The sequence below is a fragment of the Colletotrichum aenigma genome, assembly GCF_013390185.1.
Source record: "Colletotrichum aenigma strain Cg56 chromosome Unknown KSG_Cg56_contig08, whole genome shotgun sequence".
Classification (NCBI taxonomy): Eukaryota; Fungi; Ascomycota; class Sordariomycetes; order Glomerellales; family Glomerellaceae; genus Colletotrichum; species Colletotrichum aenigma.
In genome coordinates, this window is record NW_023500914.1 from 2,524,394 (window position 1) to 2,549,149 (window position 24,756).

General features: G+C 53.3%; 3 protein-coding genes across 3 annotated transcripts; all 3 read left to right on the plus strand.

The window, feature by feature from the left end:
- Positions 1–5,005: 5,005 nt before the first annotated feature.
- FCR1 (Fluconazole resistance protein 1) lies at positions 5,006–6,176 on the plus strand (the record flags this gene model as incomplete). Its single annotated transcript, XM_037327421.1, has 2 exons — positions 5,006–5,227; positions 5,283–6,176. 2 exons carry the CDS (start codon positions 5,006–5,008, stop codon positions 6,174–6,176), a joined length of 1,116 nt encoding a protein of 371 aa, XP_037174278.1.
- Positions 6,177–13,776: 7,600 nt separating this feature from the next.
- On the plus strand, positions 13,777–14,088 carry CGCA056_v012178 (uncharacterized protein; the record flags this gene model as incomplete). Its single annotated transcript, XM_037327422.1, has 2 exons — positions 13,777–13,892; positions 13,980–14,088. 2 exons carry the CDS (start codon positions 13,777–13,779, stop codon positions 14,086–14,088), a joined length of 225 nt encoding a protein of 74 aa, XP_037174270.1.
- Positions 14,089–18,433: 4,345 nt separating this feature from the next.
- CGCA056_v012179 (putative quercetin 2,3-dioxygenase) lies at positions 18,434–24,231 on the plus strand (the record flags this gene model as incomplete). The annotated part of the gene is made up of 4 exons (XM_037327423.1): positions 18,434–19,070; positions 19,208–20,230; positions 21,323–22,107; positions 23,188–24,231. The coding sequence occupies 4 exons, from the start codon at positions 18,434–18,436 to the stop codon at positions 24,229–24,231; spliced, it is 3,489 nt and encodes a 1,162-aa protein (XP_037174271.1).
- Between the last annotated feature and the right edge of the window lie 525 nt (positions 24,232–24,756).

Below are 24,756 nucleotides of genomic sequence, written 5' to 3' on the forward strand. Positions count from 1 at the left end.
CTTTATCGAGAGAAGCCACCGTCAACACCACGGACAAATCAACTCGGAGTTAACATCTCCGCTCCGTGGATCTAGAACCAACTCCCGTGAACCGATCGGCATGAGGGAATGGAGTAAAGCAAATAGTGATGCCAATGTTGCGTGCGATCATCACATTTGACAGATGCAGCCATGGCCGCCCGCACACCACCAATACTACCTTCAGGCTTTCACTATGGTAACAGTCCCAGGCATACTTGCAGACCGCCTGTAGCCTCAAGCATGAAAAATCTGCAGCGGTGACTCACAACGAGCCTGCCTGCCTGTTATCTTACCTTACCTTAGGTACGGTGTGAGGTGGTAAGAATGCGGCTTCAGGGATTGGTAAGAGCGGGTGAATGTTCACGTTATCACTTAATTCTTTGCAAATTTGGCCGGGAATAATACGCCATACGCCGTGATGACATTTGTGTTGTGCCTTCCATTCTCCGACGCCCCACCCAACACCTCGGCACCGCTCCACGACCCTCAAGGTACAGGCACCTGCCACTTACACTGCTTACTCCAAGTCCAAGACATGGAGGAGGGACTGAGGCTTGTACCTGATCCTCCGCCTCCAACAGAACGAACTCCGGTCTGACTTGACCCTGAACCTCTCCGTTGGCATCAAATCCCACACGTCTCCACGGCAAAATAGTCTAATTAATCGCTGGGACTTTTGGTCTGGGCGAAACCGATCCACGTTGCTTATTCCTGCTGTCCTCCGCCCGATGCCCGGATCGACTAATCAGCAAACCAACGGGCACTCACTCACAGAGTCACAAGCTCGGGCGCACACGCTGGATTGAGGTCTCGTACTCGTACCGTCCTCGACTGCGAGCAAATGTGCAGTGCAGGAAAGCCTCGAGTCTTGGCAAACGGGCCGGGATATGGCGACTGTGCGAGGTAGTGGGAGTACCATAGTACCTAGGTTGTGGTGGTGTAAGTCGAGGTTGGGCTGGGGAACGAAAGGAAAACAAAGTAGCAGGTCACTGTCTGAGCGACACCTTCTCGTACGCCTTCACAACGTTAATTGCAGTCACAGAAGGAACACCAGAAAGGTACCTGACCCTACTTGTTGCATCGCGAGGTCATCAGGACGTTGCGTCCACTCATCGCCCTTTCAGCTTGATGCGTTGCGACTTTACTCATCGCAGACGCCACACTCTAAGGTACCTACCTACCTGCTTGGCCTGCTTGACATCGCCATCAACATCTGTCTGCATTGCATGATCAAACAAACAAGTCGTTCGGCTCAAAACACTTGCCGCTGGTCACCTCGAGCTGGCCTTGCGAGCCTCTGCTCTGTGCGGTGCGGCCGTCTCGACAACTTCACGCGCCGACGGGGCGAGCGGGCCACAGAATGGCCTCGCGATCGTCCAACTTGTCCGTGCTCCGCTTGTCGTCTCCCGCGATGCATCGGCGAGATGGTTGTCAACTACAAACCCGAGCCATCTGCTCCCTTCTCCTCCTCGCCGGACTTTTTTACACTCTGGTCCAGGTCCCCGATCTTTCGCGATCGTCCACGAACCATTGGCTCCCCCACGCCGCCGTGGCGAGCCGCCGACGAGCCTCGGCAGGGAGCTTCACGGCGGCTCCCTGCTTGTCGCCAGAGAATAAGGTTCGCTCCTCGAAACTGGTCGCCTTGACGTTGTGTCCTGCACTGCACCCTTTGCCTTGGGCGGTGTCACAGTATCAGATGGGTTTGATGGTGATGGCGGGCACCATCCATCTGCCTGCACGCTCCCGCCGCACAGAGGGTTGCGCTGGCCAGAAGTTTGAACCACCCTTCCGCCGACCTTATTGCACCCGTCACATCACGCACGCCTCAACCCGTTCGCTCAAAGTTGCTGTTACCTCGATTTCGCCTCAACTCAACTCCCTCCGCCGTCAAAGTTCCGTCTCCAGCCCTTGAGTTGCCTCCCACTTAGACTTTGCGGTCAGGCACAACTTGCCCTTCTTCCATGCAACCGCAAGAGGCATCGCCGAATCCATGGTTGCCGTTCTTGGCGTATACTATTCTTTTAGCACGCATCGTCAGTATGCCAGCTCCAACATGGATTAATTAGGATGACACAAAAGTCCGTCCGTCATGGCTGCCCTCCCACACGAGGCTGTCGGCGCTGTTGCGAGGAACGAGGAAGTCCCTGCATGCATTCGAGCTCGACCATGTCCCGCTGTCTGTTCTCCAAACCGTTTGACGCGGTCAGTTCACCTGCGCTCGAGCTGCGTCGATAGGAAACGCCTGAGGATGATTGAGATATGCTGCTTTCAACCCCTTGAGTCCCCCACCGGGCAAGGAATCAACCGATGGGTCACATTGGGCTTGAAGAGAAAACTAATTCAAGCATATCAAAAATACAGCAACTTGGCGGCCGTAATGGGCGCTGTTCCGGCGGCTTGAGATTTTTTGCTGGCCCAGCCCAGTGGCTATGATCCATCATGAATCATCAACCCTGGCTCCCTGTCTATTTGCCCAAAATGGCAATCTGGTTCAGGGACTCACCACGTACCACAATGCCAGCTGGCAGACACCAGTCTCTGGCGTCATCAATTTGACCATGCTTGCCATCTGGTCTCCATTCGAGTCCAGAACCTTTGCAAATTCGCCGCGCCGTTCGTGATCGCGGCCCCGAGGTTGAGCTGATCTGGAGTCGTTATCGTTGACGGTGGCAGCGCAACCAAAAGTAAAGGACCCCGCCCTCGGCGCCGGCCTCGTCGAGAGACCGGAATCTTGGCGTACGGGGAATCAGTAGGATTTATTCGCACCGCTACCGGCCCCGTCAGATTCCGCCGATTTGTGCACAAATCTGGGAATCATGGTCATGTAGCAACTTGGGATGGACTGATCGATCCCACGGCGCTAAACCTTGGTCGGGGAACTCAGGGCAATGCCATGAGCGTCAAGACGTACGGAATTCACACAACGGAACGGTCACCGCGACACCCATTTGCCCAAAACGGTAAAGAGGGGGGGGGGTTTGTTCAATACGACGTATCGGCGTCAATAGAGCGTGCAGGAGCGCCTAAAATGCTGGTTACAGACAAGAGAGGTCTACCAGCCATGGGCGAAGTACGGACGAGTGGGGATTGGAGGGACCTTGGAGAGAGCTCGGAGGGTTTTGTGTCGTTCGGGAAGCAGAGTCTTTCTGTCGCTGTCTTTCTCTGTCTCCTTGGCTCCATCACCCATGCAGAGCTTGCTGCTCAGGTTGTTGTCGTCGGGGACTTAGCAACCTCCACACCCGATGTACTTTGTATCGCAATGTACCGCCCCGTCACCGCAGCAGACCCGCTCAACCTGCCTTACCCCTTGACGGCACCATTACGAGCCTTGTCCTCGCACAACCCACTTGAACAAGGCGTACACTCGGCTTCGTCTCTCCAAGGTACCGTCCAGTCTCTGCCCATCCATCTCCTCCTCCTCCCCGAGGCAGATGGCCCAGACTAGGCCTATGGCTAACATACTTGCAGCGTCATGTCATGTTGTGTTCATGACCCCAAGCCGCAGCCAGCAAGCAACCAAGCATGGACAGCTCGCATTCTCTGGATCCCGGCTGAGCTGTGGATAACCCTGCTTCCTGAATATAAGATGCGGGCGGCTGTTCCGTCTGATTGGGATCCCCCTTCGACGGAACTTGGAAGCCATTGATGTTTCGAATCGGGGACCTTGATCACAATCCATCTCCAACTCCGCCGCCGACCTGACGTTGATAGCTTCTTGGTTCTGATGTAATGCCGTCTACTTAAAAGACCATCTCGATCCCGAACAGACGACACAACTGGACTTGCATATTTCAAGCCAGCAAGAACCACAGTCTCGGAACACTTTTTGGGCCCTTTGTCTTGGTCTCTCATCACTCATCCACACACACACACACACACACACTTCAACAAGCTTAGCCTCACCATCTTATCTCACCTCAAGCCACACTTGCAAAAGATAATCATCTTGTTACACCAAACCGGCTTATAACGAGCCAATCCTCCCGCATTCGCCCGCCCGCTGTAAAGGACTTCAGTCATCTACGGCTCAACGAATAGAAACAAAAGGCACCAACCAGCCTCAGTCATCGTCCTTTTGGACCAGAACCAGTACCCGGCACCGTCGTCCGCCAAAAGACACGTCCCTCCTGCGGTCAGCAATCCGCCATATTTGCAGTCATAAGCCCTACCACGTCCCAGGCCCGGCTTGCAAATCAGGACCCCAATCCCTATCCTCGTTCACACGCTCTGCACTCTCAACTCCGCTGCGGACTTTGCCTCCTTTGGCGGCTAGTTCATTCAGAGCTGTCTAGCGCGCAGGCTACATTGCACAACATCAGTTGTACAAACGGTACACCAAGAATTCCAGGATCCCGTTTCTGTTCTTGTGCTCCTCCCCCCATCCCATTCCACACGACTGGACCAGGGGCCCGCCCGCGCATACTCGGACATAAAGACGTCGCCGACCGTTAATGCCAGCAATCCACAATCTGCCCTCTCTGCACAGCACCAACACCACAAGGACACACACCCAAGCAGGCACCGCACACGCCCTGCCCACCCGCCCTCCTAGCATTGCGAGCGACCGAACTTTATTAACTCAAAAGCTTCCGAGGCTTTCTGCCGCGTCACATAATCTCGCGCGCGCACAATAGACGCACCCCGACAGTCTGCTCGACATTAATAATTTGCCAACACCCTGCATCCCAGTCCCTTGCCGTGCTGACTGTCCCGACTCTTGACCCTAGCGCCGCGCACTCTTGGCTGTGTCTACCTGTGTCATCCCGACTCTTTTACCTTTTTGGCTATCCTTCCCTAACTGAACTGGGTCTCGTTCTCGTTATTATATCTCACTTACACGGCCTGCACCCACAGACAGGAACAAACTTATACGTCTGTTTGCCCCTCGGTCTTGGATCACAACCACCATCCTGCCTCACTTACACTACTACCTCTTCATATCAACTACAACTTCGCCTCACATCATAACTCTTAATCATCCACCATGGGAAGCGGCCTACCTACCCCTCCATTGGAGGACCAGAAGTCCAGGAAGAGCTCCTCGTCCAGCTCAAAGTCCATCAAGCCCAACCGCCACACCGCAAAGCGCGCCAGCCCTCACAACGCAACATCACACCATGACCACCCCGCCTCAGCAATGTCTGCCGACGGTCGTCACAAGAGAGTATGGAAGGCTTGCGAGAGGTGTAGAATGAAGAAGACCAAGGTAGGCCTCACTGTCCCCCGCCTCCCAACCCACCCTCCCCTCTAACATCACTTAGTGCGACGGAGAGTTCCCTTGCAAGAGATGTAAGGACGATGGCCTCGTCTGCACCGCTGGCGTCCGCAAGAAGACGGAGTACAAGCAGCTCCCTCGAGGATACGCCGAGGTCCTGGAGCACACCCAATTCGCCCTCATCGCCACCGTTCACAAGCTCTACTCCATGGTCAGGAATAACCAGCAATGGGACCTTGGCGAGCCAGAGCTCAACGACCGAGGACAACCTGTCATCCACAACATTGCCCAGAAGCTTGGCTGCATTCGCCCCAACTCAGACATCGACCTCCCCGTCCACTCTGTCTTCCCCGAAGACGAGGCAGGCCTCGCCGAACTGGCGCGCCAACTGGAGGAGCAACAGAAGGAACGCGATGCGGAGAAGGCAGCTACCACCACCAGAATACCTACAGAACTCGACTCGGCTTCGTCTTGCGAACGCTCCGACCGCGCGAGCTCCTCTGAGCTCGACCATTCCGAGTTTGAGGCCGACTACCGCAAGGCAGTCTTTGGCCAGCACAACAACCCGATGACCATGTCTCCCCAGAGCTTCTCGACCGGCTATACCGAGTTCGACGTCGACTCTGTCGCCTCACCAGTCGACCCCACCGCCGCAATGTTCCACAACCAGTCCCCGACCATGAATGCCTACGTACCACAATGGACAATGCCTCGCCAGGCAGCGCCTCCCCAACCACCAGCAATGGACCTCGCCCAGCAGTTCTTCCAACAACAAAACGGTGCCCTCTCCAGCATGGACATGCTCAATCAGGGTCTCATTGAGAATGAGTTCGGCACCATCAAGCCCCACGTCCTCTCATGTCCGAACCCCGAGGTGATGATGGGCATGGGCGATCCGATGATCTACGGAGGCTACGATGGCGAGCCGATGCGCCTATAAAAACGGTTCACTCGAACAACGAAACCTCGAATTTCTTACATCTGATCACGCGTTATGAGATATAGAACTGGGGTTACTGGCGGGCACAGGGCTGGCGCACGCGCGCCCAGCCCGCGGGGATGCGATGGCGGGTGGGAGGTTTTATTACGGTGTTCCGTCTGCTCTTTCCAACGATACACCGCGAAGGCGTTGCTTTATGGTTACCGGCGGGATCTACTCGTGTCCACAACGACACAGGCGTTTCAAGGAATTTACGGAGAAACATGTTTTGATGCCAATTACTTTTCTATTGTGTGGTAATTTCTTCTGAGGTGAGGGGGGGGGACGAAGGAAAAAAAAGGCAGTCACGACGACCACTCGAATCGGAGACCATGTATCATCACGGCCGGGCTTTTCTTTCATGTTTCTCCTGTCAGTCGCTTCGCATAGCCTGGCGCCTGAAAGGTGTTTCTTAGACAACAGGTTTACTTTCACCACACTCTCTCTCCCGCCCCCGCGCGTGTGTACATTGGGACGACTCAGCATAAAAATTTAGCTGGTTATGGGGGCCGGGGAGGGGCGTGTTCTCAGAAGTGAACCTTGGCGAAGAACAAAAATACCAAACTACACTCTTCTTTCAAACTCGTTCAACCATGACTGTGATGACAATTCTTGCTCGCAGTGACTGGAAAGAGGGATGAAAAATGCGCGCTAACAATTTCCTCTTTGGGCAGCAGGGCAGCAAAAAGGAAAAGACCAAACGAACGAGCGCTCTCTGCGCTCTGCCACCAAGCGCACCCAGCCATAACCTAGTTCGAATGACTTTTTTTGCTCTTGTCGCCGTCTGCATTTTATTTCAGCGGCTGTAACCTTCAGAGTTTGTATGGTGCTGTAGTAAAAGAGTGAAGAATGTTGGCTTGAACGCACACACTCGTTGGCACAACAGTCCGATATCCCCCAAACTGAAAATGATGCCAAAATAACAACACGCACAATAGCATTTCAGTGGACGGCGACGAGGCAAAACACTGCAGTCGGCGTCCATCTTGGCTGCTGCTGGCTTGCTTGCTTGCTTGCTACTGGAGGGGGTCGGCGACGGCTTGCGACGGTGTGCGAGCTTGCACTTGCAGGCTGACAGGGAACAGCTAACTATGCAATGCTGCCCCCCCCCCCCCCCCCCCCCCCCCCAGTCCCCCGTCCTGAAGCATCATCCCCCCTCATCCTTTCAGAGCTTCCCCTCAGGGAAAGAGGGAGCTTTGCGAAGCAGGAGCCAGCTCCGTTCCAACTTTTTGTTTTCTTTGGTCTTCTCTGGCCTGCTGCTGCGTTCGGCCTGCAACCGTCACCGTTACCCTTTCCCCCTTCCCCTACTGCGTGCCCCCCCGTGACCTGATCTGACCGCTGTTATTTGCTGCTACGGCGGCGGAGGGTTTGGAGCGAATGCGACGCTCAGAGTTGCCAAGGGGGGGTACCATAGTAAGTTAACCTGAGCCACGGCCGGCGGACTCCACGTCACGACTGTAGAACCCGTACAGACAGGACAGGGGCCCGTCAACGGCCGCAGGTGTTGACAAAATACGTGTAAAAAGGGCCCCCCAGGTAATCTTCTGATACTGAAGAAACCGACGATCATTGTTCGAAACGGGTCTTAGTCGACCTCACCGTACCCAGGTCTAGATTGCCAGCTCAGCTGCCGTGACCGTCGATGTTTTGCTGTATCCGTCGTCAATACTTCTCCAAGCTTCTGGCGGCCCCCACCAGCGGCGGCGCTGCAGCAGTTGGGTTTGAGTTGATCTGCGAAATGCCTGATGGAAGCTTGAGAGACGCTTTGGGGGCCGAATGGGGTTCCAAACAGACGGAAATAGAGGCAAGACCAAGCCAACAACAGCCCATTTACTGCCCAACCCCCCATTTTCGTATTTCCCCTGGATGCTTGTCCTGTTTCCCTTTTCATGTGAGATGAGCCGCTTGTCAGGCGTAGATTGCATCACCATCATGGCCAACGGGTGCAAACTGGCAACACGGAATAACAAGTCCCATCGGAGCGGACGAAACAAAACTCCAAGTCCGCCGAGACGGCGGGCGAGCTACCAGCCCAGTCGTCGTCGTCACGCCCCTCACGCTCTAAGCCACTCGATCGAGAGGTCTTGGTTCGTTCTGGACAAAGGTTCCCCTGGCGTATCCGGGATCCCTGCTCCGTTGGTCAGTTAGGGGGGCGTGGGAGATGTGAAGCCAGGGGTGTGTATCTGTCTCCCCGCCTGCAGTGCGTGTGTGGTTGCTCGTAGTCGCTGCGTCTGCGGCGCTGGCGTTGACAGTGGCAGGGCGCAAAAGCCAACGGTCAACGTCGACGCACGTTCACGCATTTGCCTCTACACGCGGAAGCAAACTCCCTGGGCGGAAACAGATGTGCATGGAACTCAGGCGCATACTTTCAGGCAGGGTCACTCTGGCGACAGGCAGAATGGAGCGCCAAGGGGAACAGAGGCAAAAGTTCTCCAGCAGGACACAGCGATAGGAACCGTCTGAAAGCGTCCGCCCTGCGATCTCTTTCGATCCCAACACGCAACGCGGCGCCCCACAGCGCATGTTCCACTAAACGCGGGAAGCTCAGGTCGCTGTTCATGCGATGATGCTGCGTTTGAGGATAGGATAAGCGGACTTTTGGGGCCTGTGGCGCGCCGCGCGGTGGATAAGAGGGTGTTTTTCTGATGGTGGGCTATTTGTTGCTGCGTAGGATGTGCTTTGCGCGCCAGAAGGGGGCCACTAGGGTGGTTGGAAATCAAAGTGATCTCGGCGTTTGTAGCGGAGGGCGGGACGGGATGTTGTAAACCCCGTGGTCCGACGGTGGAGGCCCCCATATGAGTCGACTTTTTTTTTTTCTCACTGCAAAATGCGAGGGCGGAATTAGCCTCATGGTCCTTTGGCCGGGTTTGAGAGTGTGTGGATTATGGATTTTCGGTTTCTTGCTGCTTCAGGTGTAGGGCGGAAGAAAAAGTCGTCCACGGACTTCAAGACCGAGGACATTGTTTGAAGGGGCTCAGACAAGCGTGGGCAATGGCACCTTGTGAGTTCACGTGTTGAGCTGGGCGGGCTTGTCTGAGTTGGGTTGACGATGCGGGGGAATCCCTGAATTGGGTATTGGTTGGGGTTCAGGAGCTTTGTCAGCGGACAAAATTGGGTTTCTCGAACAAATGATGAGCGCCGTGGCCGACATTGACAAAGGCCTGAGAGTTTCCTACACAGCGAGTTGTGGATGGTGAGAGTGGTGGACTGCCGTCAAAGTAGAGTGCCAGCAGCGGAACGCCCACGTCGAAGTCTAACGTCGTCCTCGTTGTCGGACAAGGCAGCCATCAGTCGGGCGAAACCCAAGGACGAAAAGGCCTCTCGGCCGCAGGCCTTCGGGCTTCTCGCACTCGGCATATTACTTGATCGCCCTGTAAGGCGTGTCATTGGTGCCAGTAGCAGAGTACTATGCATAGTACACTAGGTAGCAGTCGTAGTGTACGTCGTACACTAGTGAGGGAGGGCGATTGATACGGCAGAGAGATGGTGTGGGTTAATTCCGGTGACTGACAGTGGGTCGAAAGGCGGTGATTAGATGGTGTTATTTTTGCCCTCTTTTTCCTTCTCGACTTTTTCTCTGTGTTGCTACATGTCCGCAAGCAGCCAGTCGGGCTGCAACACTGTTCCGCCCCGTCCCACTCTGTCCACATCGTCGGGATCGGAGAGAACTGGGGACCAGTGAGCCGATGACCAACCGCCAACATGGTGGGTGGTCCCCTGACAGGGTAACAGGGGCCCCGTATTTTAGGCAGGCGATCGCAAAGGATCGGCGGCCACTTGGACGAGGGCTGGGACTTGTGCAGAGCTCAGTGCCGCGTTTTGTGCAAGCATCGGCAGCTCGCGATGCCGAACGGGGGCTAATCGGACATCGCATACGCCGTATTGACACCGGCGTGGAGCGGGCAGGGGAGGCTCCCGCGGTATGCTGCGCACCGGCGACGAATCTGAAATTGGGCAAATGGGTAGGGCCAACATCCACCCGAATCCATGATAAGCTGGACCCCCGCTGACCTCGTCGTCCGGGGGGTGGTTGCCTCGCATTAGGGTAGAAGCCAAGACGAGGAGGCAGATGACACATATTGGGTGTTTATTTGGAGAAAAAAAAAAAAAGTTTTCGTTCTTTCAGGTGGTTCAATCATCAGCCGTAACCCTAGGATGCAAGTCGCGCTTGTTGATGATTTGGGTGGGCGTTTGATTGGCGCATGTCTTGGCTTTTTCTTGGTATTCCTGGGCTCGTGGTCCGCGGGCTGGCGGGCTCGGTGGCCGGGCGCCGGTTTGTCATGCGGCGGCCGGGCTCGGGGTCCTTTCAGGGTTCCTAGACTTTGGCCCTAGGGATTTGCTGGCGCGCCCGAGGACACGTCTGCGTCCATGTCTCGGGGTCAGACTCGGTCGCTCACTCTGAGTCGGGGTGAACGGTGACGGAAACGGTGACGGCTGCCGCGACGGGTGAGTGCGGGAACCCCACGTGGATACCCGGGGGATTATCTTGAAGAGTGTGCGTACCTGATGCTGATGCGTACATGATCCAATGATTTCAATGATGCCATGTCTGCGTCTCACTGCCTTGTTCAATGTCGGGGCCGCATCTCGAGGTGGTTTGATGTTCTCGGGGTGGGGGGGGCCAATTGGCGAGGGGACTTCGGGCTCGAACTCCTGAGGAGAGTAATGGAAAGGCGGTGCTGTGCGGTGCGGTGTGGAGGATGCAAGGAGAAGATGCTTCTGCGCCTGTTGCAGTTCCTCCGTCGATCCGTACGGGAAGTAGCTGTCGGTCGTTGTTTTCGATCTGTAAGGTAGATTCAGGCAAGGAAGGAAGGAAGGAGACACCCGCACCCGCACCCGCACCCGCACCCGTGCACCTTCCAGGTTGTTCTTTGCGGGAGGCCTTCCCCTTCCTTGATTGCAATGGAAGGAACCATCGCGATTGCAGCTGCCTTGTTTCGATGTTTCGGTCTCGGCACCTACCTTACTCCAAGAGTGCAGCAGCTCGCACCCTACTTTCCTCGTCCGTCGATGCACCTGCGACATTGCATATTATCTGCCTACGCTACCTAAGGAACCACTCAAGGCAGTTAGTTACCTTCGTTGGCGGGACTGCCCGACTGGCAACGCACCTGCACCTACACTACTCATGGAAATAACACGAATTGTGCAGGAACGCGGGCGATTGGCCCGTTGCTGCATCCTCGCATCACTTCCCAATTGCGAATCCCGTTCCCGGATCATCACCTAGGTAGGTACCTATCCTCCTGCCTGTTGCCTCCTCCTGTCACAGGTGACAGCCAGGCTTCTGGATTGAGATAAGTCAAGGCACCTTGGTGTCTCGCGAAGATGGACCTCCTGCCGTGTCAGTCATGGTGCTTGACTTGTTGTGCCTGTCAATCAAGCGCGAAATGGGCTGATAGCGAAAGTGACAGGACTGGGCATGGCCTGTCTATGTCATGTCAAGGCTGTCGCAAGTTGTCAGTGCCATGCCATGCCATGTTGACAGCACATGCAGTGCGTCAGTCAGGTACGGGTATTCTGATGGAGACGTCTCCAACTTTGCGAGCATTGCCCCGGGCCTGTGCCTGTGCCCGCCCAGGAACCGCGTGAGTTACCTTATTCCCCATTCCATCCCCAAACTCCGTACTGACGCCCCCTTGATAAACGCGTATTAGCGTATTCACCTCACCCGCCCGCAGCTGTCAAACATCCATCTCGCATTGCTCGGGTTGCCTCGTCTGCCCTCGTTTTCGGTCTCGCGGCTAGCTAGTCTCTCGCTTGGTGTAACAACTGTCGCCGCTGCGACCACCGCCACCACTGCCTCAGAGCCATCACTGCTGCGAAACAAAATGACTCTCACCAATTACTGCTCGATGCGAAGTGCGAGGGCCTGTTGCTCGCTGTCGCAACTCACATGCCCTCGAATCTCGACAAGCGAAGGGGGGGCGTACGACGCAAATAATTACATTGTGGCTCGACAAGGTGGCTCCAAGAGTCCAAGCGACCCCAATTCGAGCTTACACCACACTATTCGACGAACGTACAGACATAAGCTGGGCAACCATGTTTTATCCTCCAGCTCTCTGTCTTGGCCGACCCTTTGCCCCAAAACAGGTGGCCGTGCTAGCCTTGGGATGCTTGGCATTCTGCACCCGCCGTATTGGCATCTCGTCACTTTTACTGACTGCCGCCGAGGGAGATCGCCATCGCATTTTCGCATCCCTCGTTAATGTAGACGCCAACCGAACCCACGCCCACCCTGTCAGTGTCATGTCGACCTCTCCATTACCCCGCTCTCTCTCGTGCCAGGGGAGTTTGTGAGATTGCAATTCTTACGGATTTGGCCCAGGCCTACGACAAGCCGTTGGCGCAGCATCTTGTTGTTAAGGGCCAAGAGCTAAGAGCTACAGAGTACCTCGAGAGACATCGAGTGACTTTGCCAAAGTCCCTGCATGTTTCTCCAGGTATTCACTCGATCCTACCATCATCTACACTTGCATCTGCTGCTGCATAATTCCAGCATGGGCATCTTCACGCTGAATTACACCAGTCTTGGCACAGTGGGCTTTGCTTGATAAAGTCAGCACTGCCCCAACCACGGCGATATTTGACACCGCCCGCCAGACTGCGAGCCACTGTTATCCTCGTGGGCCCGCCAATCACCCGCTGTACAGCGTCCGTCATTCACCTGATTATCAGATGACGGCCATCACGGTCCCAAGCTTCAATATTGGCCTGCGAACTCTAATCCGCTGGACATTTGTCACGAAGTTCAAGAACTCTGCCCTGCACTGGGTCACAATCAATGTTACGCAAACGTGAGGCTTCGCTATCGTGGGACCCCAGTTCAGAAAGGATCCTTCAATAAACGCGGCGCTACTAGGAGTCAATTGGCCGTTATGCGAGGGGTCTTTGATATGGACGAGCGGGGGTTGCCGCCCGACTGCTGACATCTTGTACCTCGTCAATTTGGAATCTCCAACGTCTTACTTCCTGGCTGGATATAGATGTACGAGCATGACGACGAGGGCAATCCTTCGAACGAACCAAGCTCATCTCTTTACGGAAGCCGCACAGGCTTGGATGCTGGCAATGGAATCCAGCCACTCCAAAGTCCCACAGGCAAACCCCGTCTCGCAAGGTGTCGCGTCCGTTCGAATGGGTAGGATTCCAGGCTGCCGTTTGTCGCCGCGGAGATCACTCTGTGCAACGCAAGATCTGCCTCTACTGCGTAGACCTTCCACGGCGGAGCATTGGAGGCTCACTTTGCATGGTCACCCGCAGGCGCTGACCCAGCTCGCAGGATGCTGGTGAGCCTTATTTCCAGAGCCGCCCTTTACACAACAGAAAGGATCCCAAAACACGTCGCCGCGTTGGCAAAATCAGTGCCAGTCGTTTGGTTCACGCTACACGTACGCCATCACGCCATATCAGCACCTTATTCGGCCGTTAGCCAACCTTGATTCGCCCGGCAGACGGCTTCCCTCTTCGAGGAAGCAATCCGGGGACTTTCTATCTCATCATAACAAGCCCGTCAGCTTACAAGCATCAAGAGGGCCAAAAGCTTAGTATGCTTGATATGCTGCCCAATTCAACAGGCAAAAACTGGCAAGAGATCCACAGCGGCGGCTCCGATGTGCCCAATCCACAACATCGCAGAGTTGTTGTGGGCAGACATGTTGTCTCTTATTTGCAGTAAAGTTAAATCCCATCTAACAAGAATCCTAGTTTTATCCAACGTCAGCAATGAAGGGGAGTTAGGATGCTAAATCCACGTTGTAGGCTCTATACCGTATGGAGACATCTTGGGCAGTTCCCCGAGCCTCGGACCCCTCTCCGGTCGGGATTGTACAAGTCCGCCAATTTTTCAAGCTTCATGATTTCTCACTAGATCTCCTACGGCAGATGTTGACCCGACACTTCGGAAAGATCATCAGCCGGTGGGAGAACCCTCGCCGTTTATCTGATCAAAACAGTCACAAGAAACCCGAGGTGGAGGGCAGCAATTACTCGGCCGCAGGCATACAGTCTAATCAATAATCAGATCTCCGAAGCTTATTGACTCGCGCGGGTCGGTCCAGCCCCTGAGCCACTGCGTTTTGTCATCAACGGCGACCTACTCCACGGACGGCCGAAATCTTCGGACGAAGGTGATGCCGTCCGCCGCCGCCGTCCCTCATCTTCCCCTCAGATTAAGGACGTTGAGATCTGCTATCCGTAACGGAAAGGTGGAGGACGATCGTTGGTGGGAAGGGGAGGAGCCGAGGAGGGCTAAACAGACACACGCACTCTCAAAACTCTGTTCTGCCCATCGTCATCTTGCTTGCGCGCGCGCGACTCGGGGTTCATCTTTTCTCATCAACCCAAACGAGGCCCGAAATGGGAGAAAATAAGCCACAAAGACCAGGACCCTGGTCCCTTGCCCCATCCCCGTTGCAATGTTGGTGGTGGGTGGTGACCGGCGCGTCGCCGTCTCCATGGACGGGGTTGTCGCGCGCCTGCAGAGAATTAAGGTTAATCGGCACCGATGGGCATACGACGTATTACCGGGATGCCACCTGACCCAAGCGTCAGGTTTGACAGCGTTCGTCTTGCTACTCTATTCGTACCGGTAGGTCGCCGCAGTATGGGCTTTTGGGTTTCGTGGGGGGCGCGCGGTCTAGGGCGTCCCCTTACAGACATTGGCAATCTGTATGATTAACGTTACTTGCCTTTCGTTAGTCTGCCCTCCCCTTTCCCGCTCATCCCCGACCCCCGCGGCCGGGGTCCGGGGTGCGGGCTTTCTGCTCATCTTTTTCTCCGCTTCGCGGCCGTTCGGTCTCGGACCTTGAGAGGTGTCAGGGCGGGTAGCATTCAGGGGTCAACGCCGGAGGGAGAAGGATAACTCATCAACGGCGACCGTGGTTCCTCCGAACGTTGTTGCGATAGTAATCGGGTAAAGGCTACTGCATCGTACAAGCCTTGAGCCAAGGCAGACTTTAAGCTGGCATTAGCGAAGAGTGTTTGCTTTGTGAGCTGCCTGAACAGTACTGGACTCGTGTCTTTGGTTTTCGTTATACTTTCTGAGGCGGCCTCGTCATCGCGTACAGTCGTGGGTGCGAAATAGGGGCCTCGGGGGAAGTGGAGGAAGCTCGGGGCGACGGCGGGCGTCTTTCTCATGTTCCTAACTCCCCAAACCCGAAGTTGGGATGATTAATCCGCGGGAAGGTCGACGATCACTCAACACAAGTCCGCCGTTTGATGCATATGAGGGTCAACCCCGTCTTGCCGCGGAGGATAGGCAGTAAAAGCACGGGGCAGCCGACGCGGAAAGGGGGAGACTTCCACTTCCCCGTCCGTCTCTGCGCCTGGTAAGGTCCGCCCCGTCGGGTGACCGAGTCAAGCTGGCGTTCTCGAACTGTCTTTTGACGAGGAAAGGCAGAGGGCGAGCGAGAGGGCTAACCCGAGGGAATGGAACCGTGATCCCTACACACCCCACGAACATGCATGAGGCGTTGATCTTTTCTCTTCTCTTTTGTGATACAGGGGCCGCGGGGGATGGGAAACAGACTCTCGGGTTCGAACAAGTCGAGTAACTGCGCCGATGACGAGAGGTATGCTTCCCATCGATAATCTGCCTTCTGCGTTTGCGCATGTTTAGTTTAGCCTGTTGTACAGTTTGCGATATGGTGTTTCTTGTAAGGCGTTCTTGTGTCGTATGATACCACGCCTTCGGTCTCGGTATCTCGTTGCTTGTCTGGGAGGTGAAGTCCTGCACACCCCCTCTGTACCATTCGATTAGCCCATGCCCAAGATATTGATTATGATCATACGTTTGAACCGGCGTCTTGGCCCCGAGCTACTTTGTGAATACATGTCAAACTAGGGAGGTCCGGGATTCGTTCGGTTCAGGGGGAAGCGAGCGAGGAGAGTGATGATCTGCCTTGCTTGTGGGGATGTACCTTTCTTTCCCGCCCTGAGGGTCCTGTGAGCTTGTTTGCGGCTTACGTTGGGGTCGTCTTAAGGTTTGTGGTGATGGCTTGGAAAGGCTGGGCGGGGGTAGCGGAGGGTTGAATAGGGACGACGGGCCGGGGAGGGGAGTGGGATGGGAATGGGAATGATGAGACCAACTGTTGGGGGACCGTCGTGGAGTTGACAGGTGGGCGGAAACGGTTTTGAGGGGGAGGTTCCGTAACGGCGGGATTGAGGGCTTGTGGTTTCTGTGTTGTTTGAAGGCTCTTGAATGACTTTGAAGCCAAGTTCCTCGTATTTTAATACCCAAAAACGCCTCTGTAGAATAGTGCGCGAGTTCAGCTGCGATATTCTTGGTGTGGAGTTGGGCGTTCAAAACCCGAAATCTTTGAGCGAGGCTGTCGTGTACTCGGGAATCACCTGTGGTTGAACCTAGTAGTCAGCTCTCAATCGAGTATATAGAATTTACGATAGCCCAATTGTCTTAGTATGCGGGTTTAGCTCATTCTACATTGCCTAATCTCTGTCTTGAAGCTTTTAACTTCGTTGCATCACTTCGAAGGACCGTTTTCATGAAAGTCTGCGTGACTCAAACGAAGATCTCCTGGTCCTTGTAGTCTTTGAATTTGAGAAAGTTCAACGTCATTGAGCGAACCAGGGCTTGACCATTAAATGCCTTCGTTGATCTTGTCTCTGCGGGAGGTTTGCTCATGAGCACCTGTTCACCACAGAATCGGGGGCAACTCGATTCCCGCAACGTTGTGCCTCCACCACAACACATATCGGTTGCGTTTTCACTAGTCAAATCAATGAGACATTGTGGAAGAAATGAAGCAATAGGATTCTATGTAAGTCACACGACTGAGAACCCATTGGCGGGTTCCAATTTTGGACTGCCATCCAGTGTGCCATAGAGACGGATCTAGGATTGTGTTTACTGCTATGAGTTTTGATGTAATGATCAACTGTGATCTATCTCTTCCGATTCAGTATTTTGGACTGTTGGGTCCAGGGGATGGGCTAGTTACTTACTCGTGAGGCCTGTCCGCCTAGACAATACCCCCTTCTCAGGAGTCGAAGGCGGATCCTGGCCCTAACATGAACCATGACGTCGATCACTCTTCTATTTGCAGTAACCCGAATCAGAGAGTTGTTTTTTATCTTCTTGCGGGTGAATTCTTAATAATGGTTGCCGACGCTGTAGGATGAAGTCCCACCCCCCAGCCAGTTACCTTAGGCTGCAGTTCCATGTCCAGCAGAAGAGTAGGGGGATCGAATGCGCGACTTTTGTTATATGACGACTTGAGATCTGACTGAATGAAAATTCTCAAGGCTCTGACATCTTATGCTACTCTGCTTCAGAAACTCTCTTGATAGCGCATCAGAACCCAGACGTTTAATACCACTTGAGCATTTTCCTGGAGTTTTCCGAGCTCTATTTTACTGCAGTAATGACTGGAATGAAAAATTAAAATCAGCCAATACCGAATTTAAGTCGTGAGTAGGCCAATCTTGAGTCGGTTGAAGAGTGTCAGGCTGAATATAATTGAGACTCATACCACCACGAACATATGAGTGAAGCAAATCACGCCATATCAAAGATACACCTTTACCAGAATCAACTATTACTGGGCTTGGTGTGAAAAAGAGGCCGGTTACTCCTACTACCTTACACCATGGTAATTGAACTTACTATGATTCTACTGTCGCTTTGTCTTGTCGCCGCCTTCTGTACTATTGTCGCGTATGCTATCGTCGCTGTTGTCTATCGACTCTATAAGATCCGAGTATTCTTTGAAACGACAACTCCAGCTACATGTCCCTGGAAAAAAGGCGGTTTCTTGAGAAACTCAGGATTGCGTCGCCTCCAGCCAATTTGAAGCAAGTTCGGCCTTCTGAGTTGCCCACACAGAGTCCACCCAGGTAATTGAAGAATACTTTGATTGGATCAGAATGTGAGCAGTCGTGCCGTCTTGGCGCAGTAAGGTGCACCTATCACACCAACGGGCATCTAGATAAGTCCTGTATCAGCCGATCGGTAATCTTTGTCTTCTCAGCCTGATTCTGACATTCCCCCGCATCTCCTTACTTCTTCACGTTCGCACTCCGAACCCTCTTCATGTTCTCTTTCAAGCTTCCCTTCTGCTTCAAGTCCCTTTTCGAGAGAACGACGGTCTATATCGTCTATCTCTGTCGTATATTTGAGAGCGCCACTTGCCTCTTCGACCGCTGCCTTTCACGGCCATATCACTAGGCCCCACCTATTCTCTCCGAACGACGTGGCTATGGCCGAAATAGTTGGTATCATCGGCAGTGTTGTCGGCATATTGACAGCTGCGGAAGTGGCATATCAAAAGATTAAGTCATTGAAAGGGCTCCCCGAGGCATTTGCAGAAGTTGCATTGAGATTGCCTCTTGCTCAACAAATCCTGCGTGCTATCGAGACCCAGTCTCGAAATGCTTCAAATGAGGTTGCTACAGCACTTCTTCCGGTCATCAAATCATGCAAGGGGAACTCTGACACCCTCAAGACGACATTGGAGAAACTGGATCCTGGAGAGTCTGCATCAGCATGGAGTGTTGACAGATATATATCTCTGATCAAGAGCCGTGGCAAGAAGGGACGAGTCGAAGATCTGATGAAGAAGGTTCTGGAAGACATATACACTCTGGCTAGTCACAAGGCTATCAATGCGGCAACTTCGGAGGAGCTCACCAGGCTGATGGATGCCATCGAGAAAGTGGGGAACAAGAAATCGGTCCCTGATGAGCTGCTACAAGATGATGCTGGGGTCAGTATCTCCCAAGGAGCAAATGGGTCGATGTCGAATCAAGTTGGCGATTACACCACAGCATGGAACAACTTCGGTTCTGGGGCCATCAACAACATTGGTGGAGACGCTCATTTCGGGGCCACATCAGGTCAGTAGATACTTGGAATCGTACTCATCTCTGCACTTTGTCTGTAAAGGAGTTCACCATTCCATGATGTAAATGGAAAGAACATGCTCCAAGCACCTGCCGTCCCAATCAAAGTGCTGACGAATATCGACATGTAGACCAGAGAAGACGAGATATCTTGCGCGCTTTGAATTGCGCATCCTACGAAGATCATAAGAATCGGAACCCTGAGGCTATGCCCAAAACGTGCGAATGGTTCACCGAGCACCCTACGTTCCGAGCCTGGGTGATCGACCCGGACGAAAGATTTCTTTGGGTTTCGGCGGACCCCGGTTGTGGGAAGTCGGTGCTAGCAAGGTATATGATCGACCACAAACTGAAAACATCACGAGTCATCTACTTCTTCTTCAAAGATGGTCTTGACGATCAAGACAATGCAGAAAGTGCATTGAAATGTTTGCTACATCAACTGTTGGTAGAGGGGTCACATATTTTTACTGAAGAAATACTCGGCTCTTTTGAGGAACTCGGCAAGGATAGGTATGAAGGTTTCAGCGCCCTCTGGAATATTTTCGCGAAGGTTTCCCGCAATGCCACCAACACCATCTGCATCCTGGACGCCCTTGATGAATGCAAGACTGTGGGATGGTCTAGATTGGCTAAAGCCCTCGGCGGTCTCTATGGAAACGACAATACGCACATGAGATTCATCATGTTCAGCCGGCCTTACAACCAAGTTCGAAGAGCAATTCGACAAGGCCGGATACCCCACATCAACCTTCGTGGAGAGGATGAAGTTGAAGTTAGCAAGATCTCAGCAGAGATCAACGTCGTGATTAAAAAGAAGATCAAAGACCTGGTACTGGAGTCGAAGATCAGCCTTGAGGAGCAAGATAAAGTTGTTCGAAGACTCACGAAGGTGAACAACAGGACTTATCTCTGGATTCATGTCATTTGCGACATGCTTGAGAACTTGGAGCGTGTCGAAAATAACAGTCTAGAGAGGTTTCTCGACCGTCTTCCTGAGACAGTCGAAGATGCGTACGAAAAGATCCTTGGCCAAAGTGTCGACGCTCAAATAGCAAAGACGTTGTTACACATTGTAGTAGCGGCCGCTAGGCCCTTGTCAGTGGAGGAGATGGCAATAGCCATGGCGGTTAATGGGCACCAATCATTCGACGGTGAATTTTCTGTTATGAGGACGGATTTATTTGTCGAGGGAATGAGAAATATATGTGGTCTCTTTGTGGTTGTTATCGAGAAAAAAGTCCACCTGATACACCAAACGGCCAGAGAATTTCTCATTCGGGATGTTCCATCCGCACGTTCTCTCAAATGGGAGGCATGTTTGGACTTGGAGGAATCAAACCGGATTCTCACGAGAATATGCGTTTGGTATTTGCTCAACATTGGATTACAGCGTCCACTCTCCATGGGGCCTACCAGAAGAGCACTGGTGGGGTATTCAAAGATTTATGTGATGTTCGACTACGCTTCGAGATACTGGACTTCTCACTATCGACAGTCGAAGATGGAAGAAAGTTTAGACTTTAGCCGGGATATGGTTCAACTATTCGATACAAGTTGGACAGGCTGCATCACCTGGTACAGCTACTTTATGGACAAGCAGAACTCTTCTGTTGGGTGGCTCAACTCCGACCCACTCCTACTGGCTGCTAGTCTTGGTATCGGGCATGTAGTAAAGGACATACTTGCGGAAGGAAAGTATAGACTTCATGCAAGGGATGTCTCTCACTTTCGGTCCGCTCTGTACTGGAGCGCCCGTTCAGGTTGTCATGATGTCGTCGTCATACTGCTCGAGATGAGAAACAAGAGGGAAATATTCATGGATTATGAACGTCTCGATATCGGAAAGTCTCTGATAGTCGCATCACAAAACGGGCACGTATCCATCGTCGAAACTCTTTTGAAAGTTGGGAAAGCCAAACTCAGTCAAAAAGACGCCAAATCTGCGTTATCAGCCGCCGCGAGCTTAGGATCTAACTCCATTGTCAGGCTGCTCCTTTCCAGCAAATTTGACCACGAGATAAAAGTTCCCCAGCCACAGTGGAAGAAGTGGCTTCAAATGGGTCAATCCAACGATCAAAATGAACATGATCTGTATGAACATCATCAGTATGATCGATACATGTATGGTCGGCATGATGAATACAAAAGTCCTCTGTCATCCGCAGCGGATCATGGTCATTTAGCGACGGTCAGGTTGCTTCTTGAGTCTGGTAAAATAAGCCCTGACTCTAAGGACTGGACAGATCAAACACCGCTTTCGTATGCAGCAAAGTCGGGATACACAGATGTCGTAAAGATTCTTTTGGACACGGGCAAAGTCGACGTTAACTCACGGGATAATATCGGGAAAACGCCTCTTTCGCACGCAGTACGATACGGACACGCGAAGATTGTGAAGATGCTCTTGGACACGAGTAATATCGATGTGAATCCACGAGAATACCTCGGAAAAACGCCGCTTTCTCTAGCAGTAACATTTGGCTACACAAATATCGTCAAGATGCTTCTGGAAACTGGCGACGTCGAATTCAACACACGAGACAACCACGGAAACACCCCGATTTCATTAGCAGTGAAGAAAGGAAACCTGGCAGTTGTTGAGATGCTTCTAGCGACTGGCAAGGCTGGCGATATGAAGTCGCGAAACCTAGAGGACAAGAAACCTCTTGCCATTGCAATGATGGAGGGCCTGCCGCGTGTAGTCAACTCGTTGGTGACCAGCCGCAACATTCTTGAAGAGCGCCCGGACCCGGAGCTTATCTCATCTGCAGCAGCAAAAGATGATTTATCAATCGTCATGCTTCTGCACGAAGAGGGGAATGCTGAGCTAGGTATGACGGATACAGACATACTGGATGGAGGTGCGATTATGGTGGCGCTCGAAAATGGGTCAAAGAAGGTGTTTGAATATCTCCTCGATGCCGGGAAGGTGGATGTCAATGTCGAATTCAACTGGAAATCTCGAACGAGCAACACGCACCGTTCTACGCTTCTTACACAAGCTGTAGCAAGTGGCCGCCCTGATATCGTGAGAATCTTGCTCTCGAGAAAGGCCGATGTCAATTTGAAGTCAGGGGAAGATGGTGCGACAGCTCTATCGACTGCAGTGGCATGTGGTCGACTGGACATCGTGAAAGCACTTCTCCGAGCTGAGGGGCTAGATCTCAGTCTGAGGTGCCAGGACGACCTAACAACACGGCTAATAGCAAGAAAGCTGCATGCTAGATATAGCAAGCGTCGCCATCGACAATTCATCAAGCACGGCTACATATTTAGGGAAATTATTTTTCGGCTGAACTGGTACATATTTTCATTGTGGGATCACGGCGAGGCGTTGCAGAGTATGGAAAGAAGCATCACTGAGAAAAGGGACACTGAGGTGTGGCATTCCCATGCAGACTTAAGAATTTGATATAGAATTGAGAGTGTTAGGCTACAAGAAAGATGTATTTCGACTTGCATTGCAGGGTGTTCAGAAACATTCACATGTATTTCGCTAGGAAGACGAGCGCTATCTTCTGATCCTGCGTTGGTCACACATCTCATCAAAGGCGAGTGCGGTGCTCTAGCGGGGATTAGCACTAGCAGAGATGCTTTTCCCCGGGTCGAACGACACCAGCTTAAAAAAGAAGAAAAAAAAAAAAGGGAAAAAAAACGCAAACACAATCCTGATCAATTGACGTGTCTTCTGTAATGAAGCATACCTCGGCCCGTCAGTGGGTGTGGCATGCCGCACTGCATCACGGAAATGCATCAGATGTCCCACTTCAGTGAGGGGCCGAACCGGCGGGGTGGATCTTCTGGAAGGAAGGAAGAAGCTGTCAGCATGAATAATCCAATTCTCAGCGGTCCAACTGCGAAAATTTCCATCGAATCACCACCTGCACCCAACCGCCCCGCTGCCGCGTGCGGTGCCGCCTTAGGTAAGTGCTTAGACAGCTTCGCAGGGAGCATGTGTAAGACCCCCTACAGTAGCCTCCGTCAGTATTGGCAATAGATATAAGCGGCAGATGAGATTTGCAAATGCTGAACAAGTATTCTAAACCAATTTTCAAGTTGATTCTCGAGCTTACTAGTTTTTCTATCTCGCGAAGCTCCAAACGCGCAGCAAGTATATATGCCTCGTCTCGCGACACTCACTGCGATTTTCGCTGTTTTCATTTCCATCATCATCTTCAACACTCAACTCAAGAGCTTCATCACAGACCTGAGAGCCCCACTTCTCAAGACCAACACCACCACCAACATCGCATCTCCAGAGCCAGAGTCTATGCTCAACGCAGCCAAGAACACAATGTCCAAGACCCTCCACCACGCAAAGATCACCCCGCACCGGAGCGGCACCCGCGGCCACTCCGACCACGGGTGGCTCAACACCTACCACAGCTTCTCCTTCGCCGACTGGTACGACCCGCGCTTCAACAACTTCGGCGCCCTGCGCGTGCTCAACGAGGACCGCGTCAAGGCCAACAGCGGCTTCCCGACGCACCCGCATCGCGATTTTGAGATCTTCAGCTACATCCTCTCGGGCGAGCTGACGCACCGCGACTCCATGCTGCAGAAGGGCAGCGAGGGCGCCCAGAGCGACAAGTTCTACCGCATGCACCGCGGTGACGTCCAGTTCACCACTGGCGGCACCGGCATCGCGCACTCCGAGATGAACGAGCACGGCCGCGACACGGTGCACTTCCTGCAGATCTGGGCCATCCCGTGGAAGCGCGGGCTGCCGCCAACCTACCACACCCGCCACTTCGCCGAGGAGGAGAAGCGCCAGGGCTTTGTCAAGATTCTCTCGCCGCTGAAGGCTGGCCCGGAGGCCACGCTCGCGGAGGAGAAGGCGGCGGAGCCGTCTATCCCGGACACCATCCCGATCCACGCCGACTTCGTCATGGGCGCGGGTATCATTGAGCCCAACAAGGCTTTTGAGTGGAACGTCGGCGCCAAGGTCACGCAGCAGACGAAGCGCAAGGTATTTGTTCATTTGCCGATGACCAAGGGCGGCAAGGCCAAGATTCGCATCGACGGTCGCGATGACGCCGTCTTGTCGGAGGGCGACGGCGCATTCGTGGATGCGGTCAATGCAGGCGACAAGTTGAATGTGGAGAGCATTGGAGAGGCCGATGCCGAGGTTGTTGTTTTGGATACGGCGTAGACATTGGGCGGATATACCACGGAAAGATAGACTTTGTTTGAGCGATTAGCATGTCACATTTACATACCAATACAACAAGATTGAATAAGCTCTGAGGCTAGCTGCGATTGATTGCCAATGTGACCGGAAAAGCCACTGAATGACGATGCGCAGGGCACAGCTGAAGGATCTGGGCAGTGACGTGCGACCTATTCCGATGAGATGGGATGAAATGCTTGATCGCACACGCGTACGCAGGGTAGGACAGATGGAATTCAGACGATATCCGTCATCGTCTTCGCCTTCCTGCGGGATGCTAATTTTAGTGGTCGCCAAGTTATCTCCCACTTTACGGTGAGGATTGTTTCATCGCCAGTCAGTCGGTTGCAGCCAATCTATGTGAACCGCACATGGGTGAGCCGCGGATAGAGAAGCTATCCATCTCGAGCCGCATTTGGCGCCGCGCAGCAACGTTAATAGAGTGGTGATATGTCGGAGGTGCAATGTGAAGCTGACAATGTTGAGAATAAGCAGTGATGAGAGAAA